The following is a 20,454-nucleotide window of genomic DNA, read 5'->3' as shown; positions in this document are numbered from 1 at the left end:
AATTATGTCTTTGAGGATGACCCCCCCCCCAAGACCCTTCAAGGCAAGGGTTGTAAGTTATCTCCTGGGGGCATATGTACATATAGAAAAGGTGATTATATAAACTTCGAAGTGGGCTCATTAGATTGGTAGTCAGACGCTCTAGTGCCCTGTTTAGGATTCAGAGTGATCGGAGGGTGGATACCCCCTCCCACACCTCGTATTTTACCGAAATCCATCTGATATTTGTTTCAAGGATGACAAACCCCCAAAAGCCCTCAAGGCAAGGGTTTTTAGATGTTCCTTGGGGGCATATGAGGTATATATTGAAAGGGTGATCGTGTAAAATCAAAAATCAGCCTCATTGGATTAGTGATCAGAAGTTCTAGTGTCCTTTTTAAGATTGAGGGTGACCGGGGGTGGATACCCCCCTAGTGACCCGTACTTTCCTGAAATACATCTGATAGAAATTCTGTGATGGATCATTTGTTGTGATAAAAACTTCGAAAGAGCTCATTCGATTGGAAATTGAAAGGTCCCATGGTCTTTTTAATAGTCGAGAGTATGGAGGGCAACTAGCCTTCCTCCCACACTCACCATTTCCCTAAACGCATCCAATCAAGATTTTGAGTTATCCATTTTGTTCAACGTAATTGAAAGATCCATAAATTATGTATTTTAAGATGACACCCTCCCATAGCCCTCAGGACAAGGGTTGTAAGTTATGTCCTTGAGCATATAAGGTCTATATACAAAGGTTGATCGTATTAACGTCGAAGGGTGACTTATTGGAATCAGAAGTCTTATGTCCTTTTTAAGACTGAAAGGGATGGAAGAGTGGGTACCCCCCCCCCTCCAAATCCTCGTATTTTCACGATCACGACAGAATTCTCAGGGGGTTGTAAGTTATGCCTTGGGGGCATATAAAGTTTATATAGAAAAGATGATCGTATAAACTTCGAAGGGGGCTCGTTGGATTTGTAATCAGAAATTCTAGTGTCCTTTTCAAGATTGACAGTGATCGAAGGGTGGATACCCCTACAAACCTCGTATTTTCCAAAAATGCATCTGATAGAAATTTGGAGATGGTCATTTGTAGTCGTAGAAACTTCGAAAAAGGCTCATTCAATTCGAAATTGAGAAGGCTAGTGTCCTTTTTATTAGTCAAAAGCGATTGGAGGGCAACAACTAACCCCCCCTACGCCCATCAATTCCCAAAACACATAAAATCAAAATTTTGAGATAGCCAATATGTCCAGCGTAGTTGAAAAAAGTCTGGAAATTATGTGTTTGACAACCCCCATACCTTCTCAAGACCATAACATAATTTGTATTTTACTGACAAATGAGCAAAAATAAAGTCAAATAATCTTTCAAGCGTAGAACTACCAGAGATCACTTTCAATAAATAAATGAAACTCAAAACGAACAGAATATACAATAAATAGCCGATTCAAACTCAAAACGAACAAAAATTAACACGAGCAGGGTTGATAACCCCTATGCCTTCTCAAGACTAGAACACAATTTGCAAAGACCGTGCATTGTCAGTTAGATTGACATATACTGACATTCTTCGCTAGTGTTTTGATAACTTTTCATTTATAAAGTAAGAAAGGTGAAAACATTTCAAGCATATTTTGTTTAACAGAAAAGCAGCGGAAGCGCAAGACAGAGCGCAAAGACCAGTCAAAATTATATATTCTTTTTTTTACATTTTCTTGGCCCCCAAGAAGACATACATACCCTTTAGAATGCCGCTTCATGATATTCAAACAATAAGACACTTTTCAAATTTGTTATGTGTACTGATGAACCCTCGAAACTGAAATGTTTGAGCGATTGACGAAACCGTAAGAAATCCAGGAAGCCATTGCAGTGAACAACAAAAATACGATGTCCCCGCCAACGGAAAAGGTTTCCCTCTTGCGTGTGACATTTCTAATTAACATCATCTTAAATCAGATGACATTAAGATTCAAAGGTGTATCTGACTCGTCCCTTCTTTGCCACAAATATTTTCCCTTTTCCATGGAAATACCAATAAGTGGTCAAATAATGCATTTTTAAGGTTTTGGCCTCTTCTCCATAGACCCATCCCCTAAACGTTTCACCTATTCATATCTACACGTGATTAACCAGCATTTTCATTCTTATGGATATTTTTCTGAGTTTCAAGGAACTAGTTCATTGTTTCTAGAGGTTCAAATACTCCCCCCCCCTCCAAGCTCTCGAGCCTTTCAATTTTCCCCGTTTTTTTGTACTTGTCGAGCATTGGAAACACTCATAAAATGAGGTTAGGTTTATTCTAAAGAAAAATAACAAAAAAAGACGATGAAATAATACTTTAGAAACAAATTATGGAAACCTAACCCCCACCCCTAACGTCCAAATATAAAGTTCAAATTACACAAGTCCAATATATCATGTCGAAGTCCAATGCATTGTATCATCCATCACTTGTTTTTGTAGCTATGAAACCGGTTTTCTGAGATGTAACCAAAGCGTAATTCTCGAATGTGTTGCCAATAGCCGACAATTACTTTTTTTATATTCCATAATTCTCTAGTTTGCGGTGTTTTTCTTAAATTTATTACCACCACCACCACTCCCCTCTTTAGCTAAATAATTTGCATTTGTCTGTATTGTCTAGCACAGCAACAGCATTATAGCCTAAGTCCTAAAATTTCTATGTAACATTTTGACAGCATGTACGAAAATAAAAATGAACCCTTAAACCACAATGTCAAAACGAGTTCTATCTTTAGGCACAATAGGGGACGGAAGACACCTCTTGCCAAAACCCTAGACAACGTAAGTGCTTTTGAAGACATGCCTCCCAAATCACCTTCCTGGGAAACGCCACATAAATCATTCTTTATTTGAGGCATAACATGCACAGGCACGTACAACTAACTAAAAAATAATTGAGTGGAGGATGGAGGCACTGCTTCGAAAAAGGCATGAAAAGTAGCCAAACTGTGTAGACATTATAAAACGTGATAGGAATTCCTATTAATACTAAGATTTTGAAGGAGCCAAAAGACAACTCCTGTATGCGTGGTACCAAGGTATGCTAAATACACAATCACTGTCAGCAATAAATAATATAAGGTATACTTTGTAAACGAAACACAAAAGGGGTTCTAATGGCCCAATGCGGTTCGTGAGAGTAGACCGTACTTAAAACTACTCATGTTAGAGAATCCCCTTCAGGTCTCAGTCAGGCCCAAAACAGATTGCCCTATTTGGCCCCTTCCTCCCTCCAATTGATTCGAAAAGACTCAAAACTCCTTGTATTTGCTGTCAACATAGACACAGAGGCCAAACCACTAGAGGTAGGGGAGTGGTTACGAGATATTTTTCCCAGAAGGGGGTCAAAATGAGCATTTTTCAAAAAGCCCTTCGGGCCAAACATATGAAGGAGTAACTCCCTGGGCTACCAGAAGGATTTTTATTCTCCACTTTGTCTAAGGAACTGAATACTCCTACATAAACGTACACGGGTCCAACTTCTAGAAAAGAATGAATCTTAAATTTTGTTTTCTTTTAAAGTAGTATTGTTGCACAATGGCAACAAGCGAAAAGGCACAAATAAACCAGAACTTTGGCTATTTCATGGCTTAAAAGAATATTTCCATTATGGAGCTACTCAACCCCTTCCTCCATCTTAGGGGAAAGGTGTTAGAAAAACGATAAGTGCGTTTTTAGGAGCAGTTGCCCAATTTTCTAGGGAAGCCTTCATACCAATTTTTGGGATTTTTCTCTCCATTTTGTACAGGAAAGAGTGAAACAATAATGCCAAATTAAGAGGCTGCTTTGAATTCAATTTCAAAATAAGTTCCTGTTTTTTTACACTTCCGGGATGTTGATTATGCAGACTTAGTCAATATATGTGTTAGCCCCTAATGTGTTAAACATTTTGTAAGGGTTCTTCAGGGAATCTTTTTCAAACCAACAATACAATCTCGAAGCAGTATGTTACAACAAATTATTAATTGAAATTCTTAAAAGTCCTGTCCCAAAATTAGTATATTGACTTATTAGTATATTTGTATATTATTATTAGTATATTTAAAAACAAACGGGGGTATGAAAATTACTAAAAATACATTCAAGTCGTAAGATTTCTGGGGAATGTATAGCGCCCGTAGATGTGTAATCCCGCAACAGCCGTATTGAGGATTTTTTCCGGGGGGTGTTTTACAAAGGGATTTTTTCTGGGGTGGGGGGTTACAAAAAACAAGAGCTAAGACCTCATATGGCACTTGTGACGAGGCAAGAAGAGCTAAGAGCCAAAAGATTATATGTTATAAGCTCTAACAAAATTCTATGAATCAATAGATTGAATTAAAAGGAAAATGCCGGTCAGGATTTAAAATAAGAGCTCTGAGTCAAGATGTCCTTCTAAATATCAAAAATTCATTAAGATCCGATCACCCACTCGTGAGTTATAAATACCTTATTTTTCTAATTTTTCCTCTCACTTTAGCCCCCCCAGATGGTCGAATCTGGGAAGACGACTTTATCAAGTCAATTTGTGCAGCTCCCTGACACGCCTACCAATTTTCATCGTCCTAGCACGTCCAGAAGCACCAAACTCGCCAAATCACTCCTCCCCCCAACTCCCGCAAAGATAGCGAATCCAGTACGGTTCTGTCAATCACGTATCAAGGACATTTTCTTATTCTATCCACCAAGCTTCATCCCGGTTCCCCCACTCCAAGTGCTTTCCAAGATTTCCCCCTCCAACTCCCCCCAATGTCAAAAGATCTGGTCGGGATTTGAAATAAGAACTCTGAGACATGAATTCCTTCTAAATATCAAATTTCATTAAGATCCGATCACCTATTCGTAAGATAAAAATACCCCAATTTTCACGTTTTCCAAGAATTCCGGTTTCCCCCTCCAACTCCCCCCAATGTCACAGGATATGGTCGGAATTTAAAATTAAAGCTTTAAAGCACAAGATCCTTCTAAATATCAAATTTCATTAAGATCTCACCCTTTCGTAAGTTACAAATACCTCAATTTTCAAATTACCCCCCCCCAACTCCACCATAGAGAGCAGATCCGGTCCGGTTATGTCAGTCACGTATCTTAGACAGGTTTTTATTCTTCCCATCCAGTTTCATCCTGATCTCACCGCTTTAAGTATTTTCTAATATTTCCGGTCCCCCCAATTGCCCCCCAATTACGCTGGATCCGGTTGAGATCTGAGTTACGAGGTCCTTTTAAATATGAAGTTTCATGAAGATCCGATCACTCCTTCGTAAGTTAAAAATCCTCATTTTTTTCTAATTTTTCAGAATTACCCCCCCCCCCCCCAAAAGGAACGGAAGAGCGGATCCGTTCCGGTTATGTCAATCATGTATCTAGGACTTGTGCTTATTTTTCCCACCAAGTTTCATCCCGATCCATCCAGTCAGTGTTTTCCAAGTTTTAGGTTTCCCCCTCCCGACTCCCCCCCAATGTCACCAGATCCGGTCGGGATTTAAAATAAGAGCTCTGAGACACGATATCCTTCTAAAAATCAAATTTCATTGAGATCCGATCACCTTTTCGTAAGTTAAAAATATCTCATTTTCTCTAATTTTTCAGAATTCCCCCCCCCCAACTACCCCAAAGAGAGCGGATCCGTTCCGGTTATGTCAATCATATATCTAGGACTTGTGCTTCGGAAGTGTTTTCCGAGATTTTAGGTTTCCCCCTCCCAACTCCCCCCCCCCAATGTCACCAGATCCAGTCGGGATTTAAAATAACAGCTCTGAGACCGATTTGGTTAATATCAAGTGCCATAAAAACTCAAAACGCATAAAAAATGTGTTTATTTTCATTTGTGTTACATTTTTATGAGTCAGGCGAACATTTCGGGGGGAGGAGGGCGTCAAACCTCTTATCCCCCTCTCTAGATATGCCCTGAATCCCGCCTTCTGTTTGTGCCTTAGAACATTATTCTGTGGGATAGATAATACTAATTGTCTTACAGAAATGTTAAACTAATCTAGGCCTTTATTAAATTTGTTTGCATCAAATCTAAAAAAAAAACAAAAAACATGACAAATCACAAACTGAAGACATGAAAAAATGTGCACGAGTCCCAGTGATGGATCCAGGGTATGGGATTAGTGGTTTGACTGCAGAAATTGCAACACCTTTACAGACAGTCTCGTATCCAGTGGCATCAAACCCCCTATTAAAATATACATTTTTATTTTCACTGAAGAATACATATCTGGTACTCACTGAAACATAACAAAACGATTGGTTTCTCCCCTAAAGTTTGAAAATAAATTTTGACCTCCACTCTACTCACCGAAATTTTCGTGAACTGACGTTACTACTCATGCCAACGTAAATAAAGACTTCATAGAAATATACTGCACCAAAGCTAAGGGATGGATCTACCTCCCTACCTTCTTCATTGGCCGTTCCAATTTCTAGCCCTATTTCCATGCATAAAATGCGTCATGTTAAATGACACATATCGGTTATTTACAGCAGTTAAAATTTTGAAACATGTCCATTCATTTTAAAATTTTGCGGAATTACGACTAAGCATATTTATTTACTATATGTTCCTTCGAACCTTTTCTGTTTACAAAGAAGGACTTCACTTAGTTTCGAAGCAGTTAAAAATGCCATTGATAACGTTTTCACATACGCAGTAAACTTGTAGCTGACAAGATAAACGTTTTTATCTGCTGAGGATTTTTACTTGACGAGCAGAGAAATAGCCAAGGAATTTCTGAATGAGTGGGAAAAGCGTGCAAAACTGCAAAATAATTCAACACTTATTTTTTGTTGTTTCAGAGGGGTCAAGCTCGTCACAAATTGTAGATACAAATCGTTTGGGAAATAAATGGAAAATTGATTAACTGTGTTCCTAAGTAGCATGAGACGACTGGAGATTTCGATGGAAAAGAGACAGAAACTATTTTCCTTGGAAAACAATATCACGCAAGATTTACTTCAAAGGGCTCAAATGATTGAGGTTTCGGTAAAATTCTAGTTAATTGACTTCTTCCTATCTTAAAAAGGGTTTAGGTTAGGAACATGAAACTTTCAGGGATGGGTCTACAGGCCAAAGTATGTCCCGGGAAGGTATTTTAAAGTACCCACCTCCACTCCTTCTCCCTCTAGAGGGCCCTGAAATTCGCGTACACGACAGGTCTATACCTACTGAAATTTTGACAAAACAACATTTTACCTTAATTTTCAGTTACTAGTTGCCTTTTCTCTGCCTTTAGTTCTGAAAATGCAATTCCTGTTATTTGAGTAGAATTTTGAGCCATATCAATGTTTTTTGTCAAAATTTAGGAAATGTATTTGCATATCTTTAAAACCTTATAAAATAGAGTTGAGCAAAGTTATGAAGCTGAAAACAATTTTGTTGTACTTCAATAAAGCAGAAGATCTATTTTGCAAGATTTCACTTTCATAACACACATATTTTTAAAGGTCATCAAAGGTCAGGGCCCTCTAGAGGGAGGAGTGGAGGTAGTTGCTTCAAAATACCTTCCCGGGACATACTTTAGTCTGTAGATTCATCCCTGAAAGTTTCATTTTCCTAACCTTAACCTTTTCTGAGATAGCAAGAAGTCAATTAACTAGAATTTTACCGAGGTTTCTAGTGCTTGGATCTTCACATAAAAGTCAAACCGAATGAATTAATAAATTAGTTTCCAAAATTCAATAGATGGCGCCTCGCTTTAGCATGGAATATATCGGCACTGTCATTTAGTTATGATCAACATTCAATCAATTAATCTACAATCAAAGTAAACTTAAAAATCAATGTGGCTATAGACAAAACGCTAAATCAAAGAAAAAATTGAAAAAGATACACTGGTAAGTCGCGATTTTTTTCGTATCTCCGGATAACTATCACATAATGTGCTTTTGTCAATGGAACATTGCATTTTCCACTATGCCAAGGCCCCTCCCCATCCGAAATCAATTGTGGCATCAATGCCCTGTGCTAAGAGTATATGAACCAAAATATATGAAGATTATTAAATCTTGTCTTTCATAACAAGTATTCAGTTCTTTATATTTTTGCCTACATTTTCCTGGAGGGTGACGGACTGCCCACCCCCTCTGAAACAGGACCATTCTTCCTAAAACATATCTGTTTTTGTTATGACATTTCATCTCGTGTATTTATTCTAGAGTGAACAAAAGTGCAAAGCTTCCACCCTGGCAAAGAATTGATCTTGAGAACCCAAAACCAAACAAGGTACGTAGCTCACTTATTTAATCCCGTTCGGCCATGATTAAAAAGTAAAATAACAATTGACAATATCACAGTTCAGTACCGCCATGCTTATTAAGTACTATTAGGTAGTGGGAACAGACACGAAAGCATCACACAGCATTCTTCCCCGTTGACCCTACAGTAGCAAGGATCGAGTCCCAGGCCCCGCATCAGCAAGCAGAGATCAAATCTGTTGTGCTGCCACAGGTTAATCCAGCAATATTAAGCTTCCAATTCTTGTCATCATCACCGTTTAATGCTACCAAAATCAAAGTGGTTCATCCTGGCTAGGACATGCAAGACACTCAGTATTGGCATATACCTCACGCAAGATAGCGTGGCCATTAAAGTGAAAACGCACGAATGCACCATTTGTCAAGTGATTTGTAAAAGCAATCATTACTTGAAAAATATAATGACTAAACAATTCAATCTTAGGCCGCCTCCGTAAAGCACCCATAGGCTACAAATGCGCCCCATCTGGCAACAGTATACGTACTTCATGCAAAACAAGAGTGAAAACTACTACTTTTATCAAACCATGTAAATATATTAATCATGATCCAACTGCAGGAATGCTCGAATTTGTATCCCTCCAAAATACCCCTCCCTTTTCCCTTCTTGCATACAAAAAATGTTCAAGCTTTCTCATTATTTGTTGAATTGTGCACAACATTATGACAAACTTCATAATTATGTATTACAGAGAAAAGGGGGGGGGGGATTAAACCAAACTAATCCGTCAGTGGCACCGCTCTTAATGAGGTCAACACGGTCACTTCTCTCTTTGTCAAGACAACATAGAACCCTTGTTTTAGCCTTTCTCTTTCTAAGTAGCTAAAACTGTCAGGTTCATTTAATAGTTTTAAAATAGCAATGGATAATCCTAGGACAGGTACAATTTGCTACAAGGCCCATTTGAGATCTCCCAGGAACAAAGCCCAGGGAAAGTTTCTGTTTTTTCTCCAAAACGCAATTAACTGTATCCTCCTAATCTGTGATTTTCATAAAGAGTGCGCCAGTGATTTATGTTAAAATATAAAATGAGATAAACAATTCTTGGTTATCAAAAATTTATATTCTTGACTTAAAGTAAGTCATAGACACGGCATAGTACACTAAATGAATTCAAGGGGGAGGAGTTGGATCGATTTTTGTAAATGAATGAGGTAGAAACGACACAGTGCAGTAAAATAAATCTGGGGGGGGGGCTGCTGGATAGCCTTTTATAATTGAATGAGGTAGAAACGACACAGTACAGTAAAATAAACTCAAGGGGGTGTTGGATAGCCTTGTGTAAATGAATAAGATAGAAACGACATAGTACAGTAAAATTAATTCAAGGAGGTAGGCTATTAGGTAGATCCTGAAAGAAATTTGGTCCCTATGTGGAGATTTTAAAGTTGATATAAACCTTCACAGCTGTTAAAAATACATTGCCAAGTTTATATATCGGTTGATAAAATGACCCTGGTCTAAAAAATTGATATACTTGGCCTTATGGCTCACAAAGATGATGGTACAAAAGATAAAGGCGCAGAGAGAAATGCCAAATCAACAAAATTGTAGGCTTAATAGCCTAGGACTAGCTTAACCTACGTTTAACCCCTTAAAGCAGATGAGGTGTACACTAGGGAATAGGCTGAAGTCTACTGTTAAAATGGGCTTACACAAACAAATCAGAGCGCCACCCGGATATTTCCCATGGGGAATGCCTACCCCTTCTTTAATTTAGCGCCCCCCCCCCTCCCTCCCTTTACCATGATTTCGGCCTAAATGGGAATATTTTTAGTTTTCCTGTTTTTATACATTTTCGCTAGGCTGTTTCTCAATTCCAAAGCGGGGCATGGGGACACCAGCCCTACCAGCATTTATGAAACAAAAGCATAGCTAAAAAGGCAATAAAACTAGCCTGGTCTATCCAAAGAATAAAATGGGTTAGGCCTACTATTGTGCAATAGTTATGCCTACTAAAAAACATTAAGTAGATATTACTTACTGTAGTTTGTAAGTAGGTATATTATTATTTTGTAAAAGAAAATTCATTTCCATTTCTCTAACTTTAAATTCAGGTTTCATTTCCTTATCATTCAACAATTAAATCACACAAATCAGACGTATTTTCTGAACGAGACTGAAAATCTATCGGGAATATCAAACCGTTCATCCGCTCTCTTGTTCCTGGAAGTGGGGTCAGAGCGGGGTGGTGAAAAAAACATCTGCCCACCCTCAGGGTGATTTGCAGAGGGGTTGGCATCGTGTTGCAATAGTACAGAATATCCTTTCTGGCATTAAAATTAATAAAAAATGCAGATTAAAACTGCCGTAAAAAGAAATATATCTACAGCCTGCTACAGGTATGATAGGTACTAGGCTGTTTGTTGGTTTGATTAGATAGGACGAATAGATAGATATGTAAAATAGGACAGCTCAAGCAGGGGCGTCAAATCGTATACGTGTAGAGGGGGGACTGACTGACTTTATTAAACAAGAAACGATATACATACATCTTATACAAAGGAGACGGAGGCAACTCGTTTTGTCTCCTTTAACAATAGAGAAAAAAAAAGGAATTACACCTCAATAATTCACATGGAGTACATAGAGAGAAGAGAAGAAAAAATCGACTCATGGAGACACGGATGGTACTTATAAACTAATTTATAAATAAAGGAGGCAATTTTGTTTAAATTAAGGGGGGCAATAATATAGTTGTCTGTCAATTTTTCTAATGAAACTACTAAAAATACATTTCCCATTGAAAATACCAAAAAATAGGTATTTTCCAAATTTGAGAGGAGGAATTCCCTCTCCCCCTGATTGACGCTCCTGCATTCAAGGTCCCAATTATAAGCTATTTTGAGGAATGAGTAAAAGCCTCGAGAAAATCTTAAAGAGAGGTAAAATTCTAGTTAATTGACTTCTTGCTATGTTGGAAAGGGTTTAGGTTAGGAAAATGAAACTTCAGGGATGGGTCTACAGGCTACAGTATGTCCTGGGAAGGTATTTTTAAGTACCTACATCCACTCCTTCTCCCTCTAGAGGGCCCTGGCCTTTGATGACCTTTAAAAATACGTGCATTATAAAACTGAAACCTTGCAAGATAGATCTTTTGCTTAATTAAAGTATAACAAAATTGTTTTCAGCTTCATAACTTTGCTCAATCCTATTTTATACGGTTTTAAAGATATGCAAATACATAAAAACATTGATATGGCTCAAAATTCTACTCAAATAACAGGAATTGCATTTTCAGAAGTAAAGGCAGACAGAAGCAACTAGTAACTGAAAATTAAGGTGAGATGTTGTTTTGTCAAAATTTCAATAGATATAGACCTGTCATGTAGGCAAATTTCAGGGCCCTCTAGAGGGAGAAGGGGTGGAGATGGGTACTTTAAAATACCTTCCCAGTACATACTTTAGCCTGTAGACCCATCCCTGAAAGTTTCACTTTCCTAACCTAAACCCTTTCCGAGATAGCAAGAAGTCAATTAACTAGAATTTTACCTAAAGAGAAAATACAAACAAAAATCAGAAAAGTCGTGATCCCACATGATTGCAAAAAATCGTGTTTGCACTTTTAGTCTTCCGGTTTTTAAGCCTCGTTTCCCTTCGTTTTCACATTCCCCTTTCAATCTGATGTCTTTAAAATGTTTCCTTTAACTTTCCGTGTGCTCATATATTTCTCCTGTTTTGGCATAATTTCGAATCACGAAAAATTGTGTTTGCGCTTTTTTAGTCTTAAACCTTATGTATATGGCTCCTGTTCATTTCCACAGTCTCTACCCCCCCCCCCCATTTCCAAATCCAATTTTTTGGATTTCTTTTTTTATCTCATTTGTGTTGGCATTTTTAGTTTGTTTAGCCTATTTAACGTCTATTTCAAACTCCCAACTCACCATAAAAAGAACGATTGCATCGGTAGTTTTCCAACTCCTACAAGGATTTCGAGGGGGTAACGTCATACAAAATATATCTATTTTTCGATATTCTAATAATTTGATCATTATGCTAGTTCAAGGGAGCTGTGGTTAAATCAATAATAAATTCACTAAAAAAAGAAGAATATTATCAATGGTACTATACTGGTATGTACAGGGGCGTAGATTCAGCATTTTTATCGGGGGACAAAAGGGGTCTCCATCCGGCTAGGCCAGGGACATGGGCTTTATAATGGATTTTTTCTCCAAATTATTAGTGGGGGGTAACTGCCCTCCCCCCAACGACGCCACTGGGTACATACCCAGGTCTCCGTCCTCTAAAATCCTAAATTTTTCCGAATATTTGGGAATTTCTTATCAAAATAAAAAAATACCAATTTTCAATCACTCTCCTCCCCGTATTCTGAAAAAAATCCTGTGTAGGTGCGTGGTATTACACTTTAGGAAAGAGTACCAGCATGCTAAAAGAGCATGAGAGGAACATAGTGCACAATCCAGGAAGAGAATTTTTCCCCTTGATGCGTCGGTGCCACTAGAGAGTGATGATAGCTACTCTAGAAAAGAAAAAAGTATTTGGAAATATATTGAGAGAGGAGTATGAGAAATACACCATCTAATTCCTGGTAAAAACAAACTCCTAGTTTTTCATGCCCTCCCCCGTGAAACATTTTTGACGGCGCTATTACTCTAATGTAACTTAACCTACTGTTAGCCTTTCTAAGAGTAACACGCTAAATACGTCTCACTGTTTGCCTTTTTCAGTAGACAATAATCCAAATTGTGCTTAGTAGACATGGTTCCCTAAAGTGCTTAATTTACTTTAATTTCAGCAGGAACAAGACGATGAACTGTCCTGTCCGACCCTAATTGAAATTGGAATTTCATCCGACAGCCACTTCAATCTGACGGCTGCAGTTTCCCGAAAGATCCTAAGCCCGTCCCTGCCTCATCACCAACCAGGCCCCTGGAAGCCTTCCCACGGTTCAAGTTCCTCTTTACATGTTTGCAACAGATTCTTTGCAACATTATCTGAAAAATTTAAGTCTGTCAAGGATTGAAGAAAACCGATCCAAAGACAACTCCACTGTGCTTTTTCAGGACACTATTTATTGCCCAATCTATGGCATAATTGAATAATGTTTAAGATAGGGGACATCCCTATTTGACCCCAAAAAAAATCGGGGAGCATCGTTGCCTGTGATACAGACGAAGGTCTCTGTTACCATGTATCCACTTTGAAATGTGTTGATAAATTCTCGTGGCACTCCATCTTTAGCAATGAACCTCCATGGTTCCTCAGAAGACTTTCATCGTCAATTAAGGAGATGTCTCTGTAGTTTCTGCAAACAACATTGTCCCCTTTTTTTGCAGACATGATCAAGGACTGGTACCATCCAGTCTTTTGGAGAACTCTTTGTCGTCCATACTCAGACAAACAGGCTGGCTAGGCCAGTAATAATAGAGTTGGTGAGGTCTTTTCAATTTTACTAGGGATCCCATCCTCTCCTAGTGTCCTATTACTCTTCATGTACTTAACCACTTTTAGAACTTTTGCAAGGCTTGACAGGTCCAAATTGATATAATAAGGGTCCCTAGCGGCAACTGAGAATTCAGACAGATCAGAGGGGCTTCTATGAGGCTCAGTAGCTTAGAGAAGTGCTCTCGCCAGTGTTGCAATTGTCTTCCTTCTGATTGAATTATTTCCTCGTAATTGTCTTTCAGCATGTTTGCTGTTGAAGGGGCTTTTTCTGTTGCTTCCACTAGCAGTTTAAGCATTTTCTTCTAATACGATTTTTGGACGTAATCTCCAGTTCATTTGCAAGGATTGACCAGTGCTAAACTCTGTCCTATTTCACTGATTGTTTGACTACTTTTGTGGCTGCTTTAAAACAAAAATTGTTGTTTTTTTTACGCCACCAATGAGGGATCGCCACACTTAAACTAGTTCTATGGTGTAGGCAAAAATCCAGATTAGATTTTTCCGCTTTGTGTGGCCGAAGCCTTCCTTGGCTTCATTTTGGGTAGCAGTTTCTAACTATGCCCATTCTTGATCAACGTAAGACAATTGCTTCAGGACTTCAAATAGGTTGCTGAGCTTCAACTTGAACTCGTCTTTGATTTCTGGACACAGAGTTTAGACACAGCAAAGTGTGTCTCTCTTTTTCGGTGCCTCTGCCTGCTTAGACGATGACGGACTTTACACACAAGTAGATATTGATCGGATCCGTTTAAAGATCCCCTATAAGCCTTCTGTGTACTCTAGCTTCTAAGCGGAAGCTTCCCCATCACCCACTCACTAAGATCTGATCAATCTGAGCTGTTGTTCTTCCGTCGTTCGAGCACTATGTAAGGAGTTAAAGGTTCTTGTGTTCAAATGAGGGTGTTAACAGCACAGAGTTTGTTATATCTGGCTAGCTCCACAAGCCTTTCTCCATTAATCCATATATCGCAAATAGTGTGGCACCCAATTACTGTGCATCGGTATCTGCTCTGCCAAAACCCAGCGTTCCGATTTCTCGCAACGAAGAGCGTGTATCGCCTTGGTGTCTTATCGACAGTCCTCAGGAGGAGGCCGTAGTAGAAGGTTCTTTCAGTGTATTATTGCTGTCTCTTGTCGGAGCGTTAACGGCGAAGATGGTAATGTGTCTTATACGGCCCCTGAGTCTTAATGCAACGATTCGTGATGATACTGGCTCCCAGATCATCATAAAATTTCCAGTAAGAGCCACGACCCTGACTTGGGCTGTGACGGCTACCGCAAACGCCGTACTAAGGTTATTCCTCAGCTGATCTTCAATATACAGTAATAATAATAATAATAATAATAATAATAATAATAATTTATTTCTTACCCACTTACAAAAGGGAAAAAGTGGAGTACAAGGAGAAAAACAAAGAACTACAAATAACACAAAAAAAAACACAAAAACAAATAACACAAATATAAGAAAAAAATATAACAATTTAGCAAAAGAGGCGGATAAGATGATTTTTAGGACCAAGACAGATTGGCGCTTGATCATTTAAATTTGAACTTAGTTTTTCCACTGAAAAAACAATATCCGTTGCCTGATATTTACTAATTAACCTTCAGTTCCGAAATGATCGTGGTAAATAAAGTAGGAACTTTAAATACCGATAGTAATCCGTCTTGACCCTCTTTACGTCACCTTTATTCGAAAGCATAAAAAAAAACAGCATAAAATAACACAGAATGGTCACAGAAACAAGAGTACAGCTTTGTAAATGCTTGTCGCCGGAAATGTCCACGATTTCCAACAATTTTAAAATACCCCAGTTTAAGCTTAAATTGAATATCCCGAATCATTTGAAAACGACGTACCGACAGCGAGGGGGGGGAGGGGGTAGCTGCTTTGACACCTTCTTACTCTGAAATATTTTTCTGATTCATTTATTGGTTGTCAAATATAGATAAAAAAAGAAGCTATTTCTCATAGGAAACTAAAAAATATTTCTCCAGCTCGTAAATATGTCTGAAGAATGAAGTAAAAAAAAAAGTTAGGCTACCGTTAGACGAAGTCCACGAAGGTTAAAAACCCATTTTCTTGATTCTTCTTGTAATACCCCTCCTCCCAAATGAAATCCTAGATCTTGAGAGCCATACAACTGCCCCCCCCCCACTGCATGTGTTCCTATTTAATTTGGCTTATTTCTTCTTTCTATTGAACTTTTGCTAGTTCAAGCCACTTTCGGCTGTTTTTTTGAAAATGAGTTTGTGCCCACCAGTATTTATTCGAATATATGAAAATGCTTATACATATAGTAATCTATTAAGCCTTTGAGAGAACCAATGTTTCTAGAGAGTACCATCTTCTAAATTAATCTCCAAGAAAACTTTAGTAGCTAATTGTAAACTGTTTCCAAGTTTTTTCCTGTCTCGAAAATCGCGACATCTGAAATTCGGGAGACAGAAGCTCCAATCAATAACTCGGCTTCAGAATCATTGCAGCTGTGCTAGGGTGAAGTATCTCAAGGTAATCTCTAAGCCAAGCAATTGGGCCAGAATCTAATTTTGGCAACATAATTTCAAACAGGTGAAAGACCTCAAAATAAAAATAAGAATCTAAATTAAACTTGTCGCTATTGTGTAGCAGAAATGTGTATGGTCCTGTCAATGTAAAATGGTGGCAATCAATATGAATCAACTCATTGCTAGATTACCTTCATAAGCCTAGTAATAGCGTGATAAGAATATTGTCAGTCTTATTTACTGTTATCCTACACGCCGAATATTTTAAAAGTCTGTGTAAGTACAGAAAATTGAATCAAACAGCTCGTGGTAACGAGCCTTAAGTAAGAATCGGCATAATAGTAAATGGAACTCTAAAATTTTTAAATTAGTAAATGGAACTAAAAAAATTTTTGATAACAATAAAAGAATTGACTTTTTGTGCTGATTCCAAATATGTAAAGTTCATTAAGTTTGATGTTACTCATCAAAAGCAACGAAATGAGAAAAAAGGGAGAAGCACCCCCAAAAAGTCAAGCGATCTAAACTACAATAACACGGTCAGATTCAGCATATCAGAGAACCCTGCCGTAGAGGTTTTAAGCTCCTACCTACAAAAATGGAGAATTTTGTATTTTTCGACAGAAGAAAGATCACATGCTCGTGTCTATTTGTTGTTGTTTTTTCCCCAGGGGTGACGGTATTGAACTAATGGTCATAGAAGATCAGGAGAGAGCCCATCCGACCGGACTCCAAAAATTCTTGTGCCCCTTTTTACTCACTAAAAAGATTGAAGGAAATCTAGCCCCCCTTCCACGCCCATTGTTGCCCCAGAGACATCCAATCCAAATTCTAATATTGCCATTCAATTCAACATAGCTGAAAGAGCCAATAACTAAGCTTTTGGTTATGACATGATTCTTTATAGTCCCAGGAGAAAGGGCTCTAAGATACCCAATTCGCCCATATTGTTCATATTTAGTATTTTTTACTGATAAATATTCATAAATTTATCAGTGGGTAGTTTTCTTCGGGGAGGAGAAAGCATTTTCCATGGGCGAAATTTTCGGCGGGGAGAAAAGTATCCGGGTCAATTTTAAAGGAGAATTGTTAACGGGGAGGGAAGGAGATTTCCTAGCATAATCCAAAAAAAGTAAGAAATCATTTTATTGTCATATCAATAAAATGATCATGTAATCATCATTCTCAATTATGAGAATAATTTTTCAGCCTCACCCCTTTCCTAAACACTCCCTCTTTACACTATGGTTTGACTTTAATCCTGATTCTTCAGGAAAGAGTACTCAAACACAAGGGCCGTTAATTTTGAATGAGATGTATTTTCAAAGAGCTTTAAGACTTTAGCATAAAGAGCGAGGGTTGAGGAAGGAGCAGCCCCCCTCATATGCGGAATATCTGTTCATTTTAAGTTTTAAAGTTGCTCCTTACTTGCAGTTGAAAAAACTATTCTTTTTTATTTAATTTGAAAAAGATTTGATGACCGGAGTTCAGTGTTGCCAACAAGACCACAATTAAATTTTTGTAATCAATTTTAAACAACTGAAAAAAAACTTCAAATAAAATGTGGACAGGTCTAGATTGAAACTTGTCACTATTGTGTAATGAAAGCGTGCATCTTCTTATCAAAATGAAAAGACAACAGCAAATGTAAATCAACAAGTTGCTAGACTACCATCATCACTACTACTAAAAAATCACTGTAGCAGGAAGACACAAGAGGCCAACACAGCTAAACACGTTCCTCATCCATCCTAATCTATTCCAAGCTTCCAAACACCCTCCCAGGAAGTTCCAATTTCCTTTCAATCCTTTCTCACGACTTCTTTCAACCCATTCTTTGGGTTAAAAGGTCTTTTGACGACCTACTTTTCGTTTGGGCCTTGATGGACAGCGAAAAGAGCCATCTTTTGCAATCTGTCATTGTTAATCCACAAAACGCGTCCGAATCATCTCAATCTTCCTCCCATTATAGACATAGAAAGTGGGATAGAACCACATTTTTCATACAACTTACTGTTTGAAATACGGTCAGTCAAGTGAGTACCCCTAGTATTCTATAGGCAATACCCCTGGAAAACATTTAACAAATCCTCCCGTGTTTTCCCAATCACCAACGTTTCAAAATCATACTAAGATCACTGTCATATAGCGGAATGGTAATATTGCTAATATTTTTGGTAATATAATTACCAAATATTTTTGGTAATATTGCTAATATAATTGGCTGTCTACAGGCAAAATAGTTTCATTAATGGTCATGTGAATTTGGTCTTAGCAGGGATAGCTAGGTCAAAATACCAATTTGGGTTGCTTACTTTTTTTTCAGTTGAAAAAACTCTTTTTTTTATTTAATTTGAAAGAGAGTTGGTGATCCGAGTTCAGTGTTGCCACTAAGACCAAAAATCCGTGACCGAAAAAAAAGGTTACGGTCAGATAAAAATACCAGTTGCTTACTTTGCGTCTGAGTTCAGGTTTGCCACTCTGGCTAGAATTTAACTTTAGTAAGATACTTTGAAGCAGGTAAAATAACTTATATTGAAAACTTGGAGGAATGTAAATTCAAACTTGCCTTCGATATCAAATGATAGCACCCAATTGGAATCCGGTATTTTGAAACTATAACATCATTATCAACAATAGCTGAAAGACAATATTGTCAATGATATGTCTATTATTCTAGACACCAAATATTATTGCCAATAGTCACTGTAGGCTATATTATTTCGGTCTTTGTGGAGTTGATTAATTACTTCAAAATTTCGCGGCACATTTCGTCAGTACGGAGTCAGGCCAAATTTCCACGTTTCGAAATGACAAAGTCAGTTTAGCCTCCTACTTGTTTTACTTCAGAATGGTGATAATGTCAATTTTGCAGTAATTTTCCTAAACTGTTCGACTAGGATAGCGCAATTTGCACACTTAGCATAACTTCGTGTTAACGGCAAAATTGTGTAGTGTATCGACTCCATTTGTTTTCAATCTCTATCATCGTAGCACAGCGTACTCAACAAACATCATAGCATTGTTAACTAAGCATCATTAGCGCGACCGGGAAATGTGTCAGGAGAGAGATGGGGCAAATGTTACCAGGAGCTTTGTTTTTAACACGATTTAAAATGGGAATATGTCTCACTTTATTCCATGCATTTTTAAAATGTCTTCTTTTCCCAGGGGTACCATTAGCCCCTGGCGCTCGTGTCTATGTATAACAAAATCACCTTTCATTAGATGTGATTAGATGTACGTACAATACGTACGGTGTGTATGTCGTTTAGTGGGTTTCAAATCGAACAAGTCGTCACGGGGTTTTAAATATCTGCAATGATTAATTTTTGATAATAACGAATCATTCCCTAATATTCACTGAATGAGCAGAGGATGAAAGAAGTCATGCGTGTCTATACCGAAAAGGCTGAGAAGATGACTGCAGAATACCCTCCCCCCCCGCCACCCGATATTCAAAATTTTCTTGAATTTATGGGCACTTCTTATTTAAATTATGAACAAGTTTTTTCATTATTGTCCTCCCCTTCCCAAAATTGATTTTTATTGTTGACCCCCACCCCCCGAAAAAATTCATGGGTACATGCTAGTTCCGACGCCCTCCATATGTAAAACTTGCCCTTAACGTGTTTTCCTTAAAAATGTATGCAGCTCTTATTGATAGCAACAAAATTAAAGTAAATATTCCTAAACAAATGATGAAATGTTTTATCTTGGCTTAAAATCCCCTCCACTCATATAATTGTCTCGCCAGCTTTTTCTGAAGAGAGAAATCCTTCTAATATAAAACGAGAAAAATTGTTGCTTATACGATTTTTTTTATTAACGCTGTTGATATAACTGGGTAGCCTCAAAATAAAATTCTATAGAGCTATCTTTTGTGTTTTCTGTTTTGATTTTGGAGAGCCTATCCATCCCTGTTTCCATTCAGTAAAAAAAAAAGCCAATTTCATGTCGCTTTTGTTTCTATGGGTTCGCTGTCATCTTGACAAGTGTCTTTAAAGAAAACTGAAGATCAGCTAATGAGGGTGAATATATTGTTAGAGTCCTTTAGGTCGCATCTTGGAAAAATGCAGTTGACCTTGGACGATGTTTCTTGGATAACATTAACGTGGAAGGTGACTATGGTGAACAGTTCAAGGTTTACGCAATATTGCTATGACAATTTCTACATATCCTTGAATGAAAGAAAAAAACTTATAAGTGGGTAGACATTGAGGTTACATATATTTGCTAAGAACAAAGTTTGCCCATATCCACAAAAATTGTTTCAGACATTGGTT

At 37.9% G+C, this 20,454-nt stretch overlaps 2 protein-coding genes across 5 annotated transcripts in view; one reads left to right on the top strand and one right to left on the bottom strand.

Annotated features, from left to right (window-relative positions):
• Window positions 1-20,454, bottom strand: part of LOC136035481 (RNA-binding protein Musashi homolog 1-like) — a 121,299-nt gene that overhangs the window by 33,899 nt on the left and 66,946 nt on the right. Inside the window, exon 1 of one of the 3 annotated variants that reach the window (XM_065717295.1) lies at window positions 10,236-10,395. The exons of 1 other annotated variant lie outside the window; for it this stretch is intronic. In XM_065717295.1, coding sequence (XP_065573367.1) covers window positions 10,236-10,315 — 80 coding nt within the window. In that variant the 5' untranslated portion in view covers window positions 10,316-10,395. Of the gene's footprint in view, window positions 1-1,725; window positions 1,800-10,235; window positions 10,396-20,454 lie in introns of those variants that run through there. One more of the 3 variants, XM_065717296.1, reaches the window with a different exon arrangement.
• LOC136035482 (normal mucosa of esophagus-specific gene 1 protein-like) overlaps window positions 1-20,454 on the top strand; it is a 113,760-nt gene that overhangs the window by 71,265 nt on the left and 22,041 nt on the right. For both annotated transcript variants that reach the window (XM_065717298.1, XM_065717297.1), the window contains exon 4: window positions 8,152-8,218. In XM_065717298.1, the coding sequence (XP_065573370.1) occupies window positions 8,152-8,218 (67 nt within the window). The remainder of the gene's footprint in view (window positions 1-8,151; window positions 8,219-20,454) is intronic.

This window comes from Artemia franciscana, chromosome 14, assembly GCF_032884065.1.
Source record: "Artemia franciscana chromosome 14, ASM3288406v1, whole genome shotgun sequence".
NCBI lineage: Eukaryota > Metazoa > Arthropoda > Branchiopoda > Anostraca > Artemiidae > Artemia > Artemia franciscana.
This window is presented reverse-complemented; position numbering and strand designations above follow the sequence as displayed.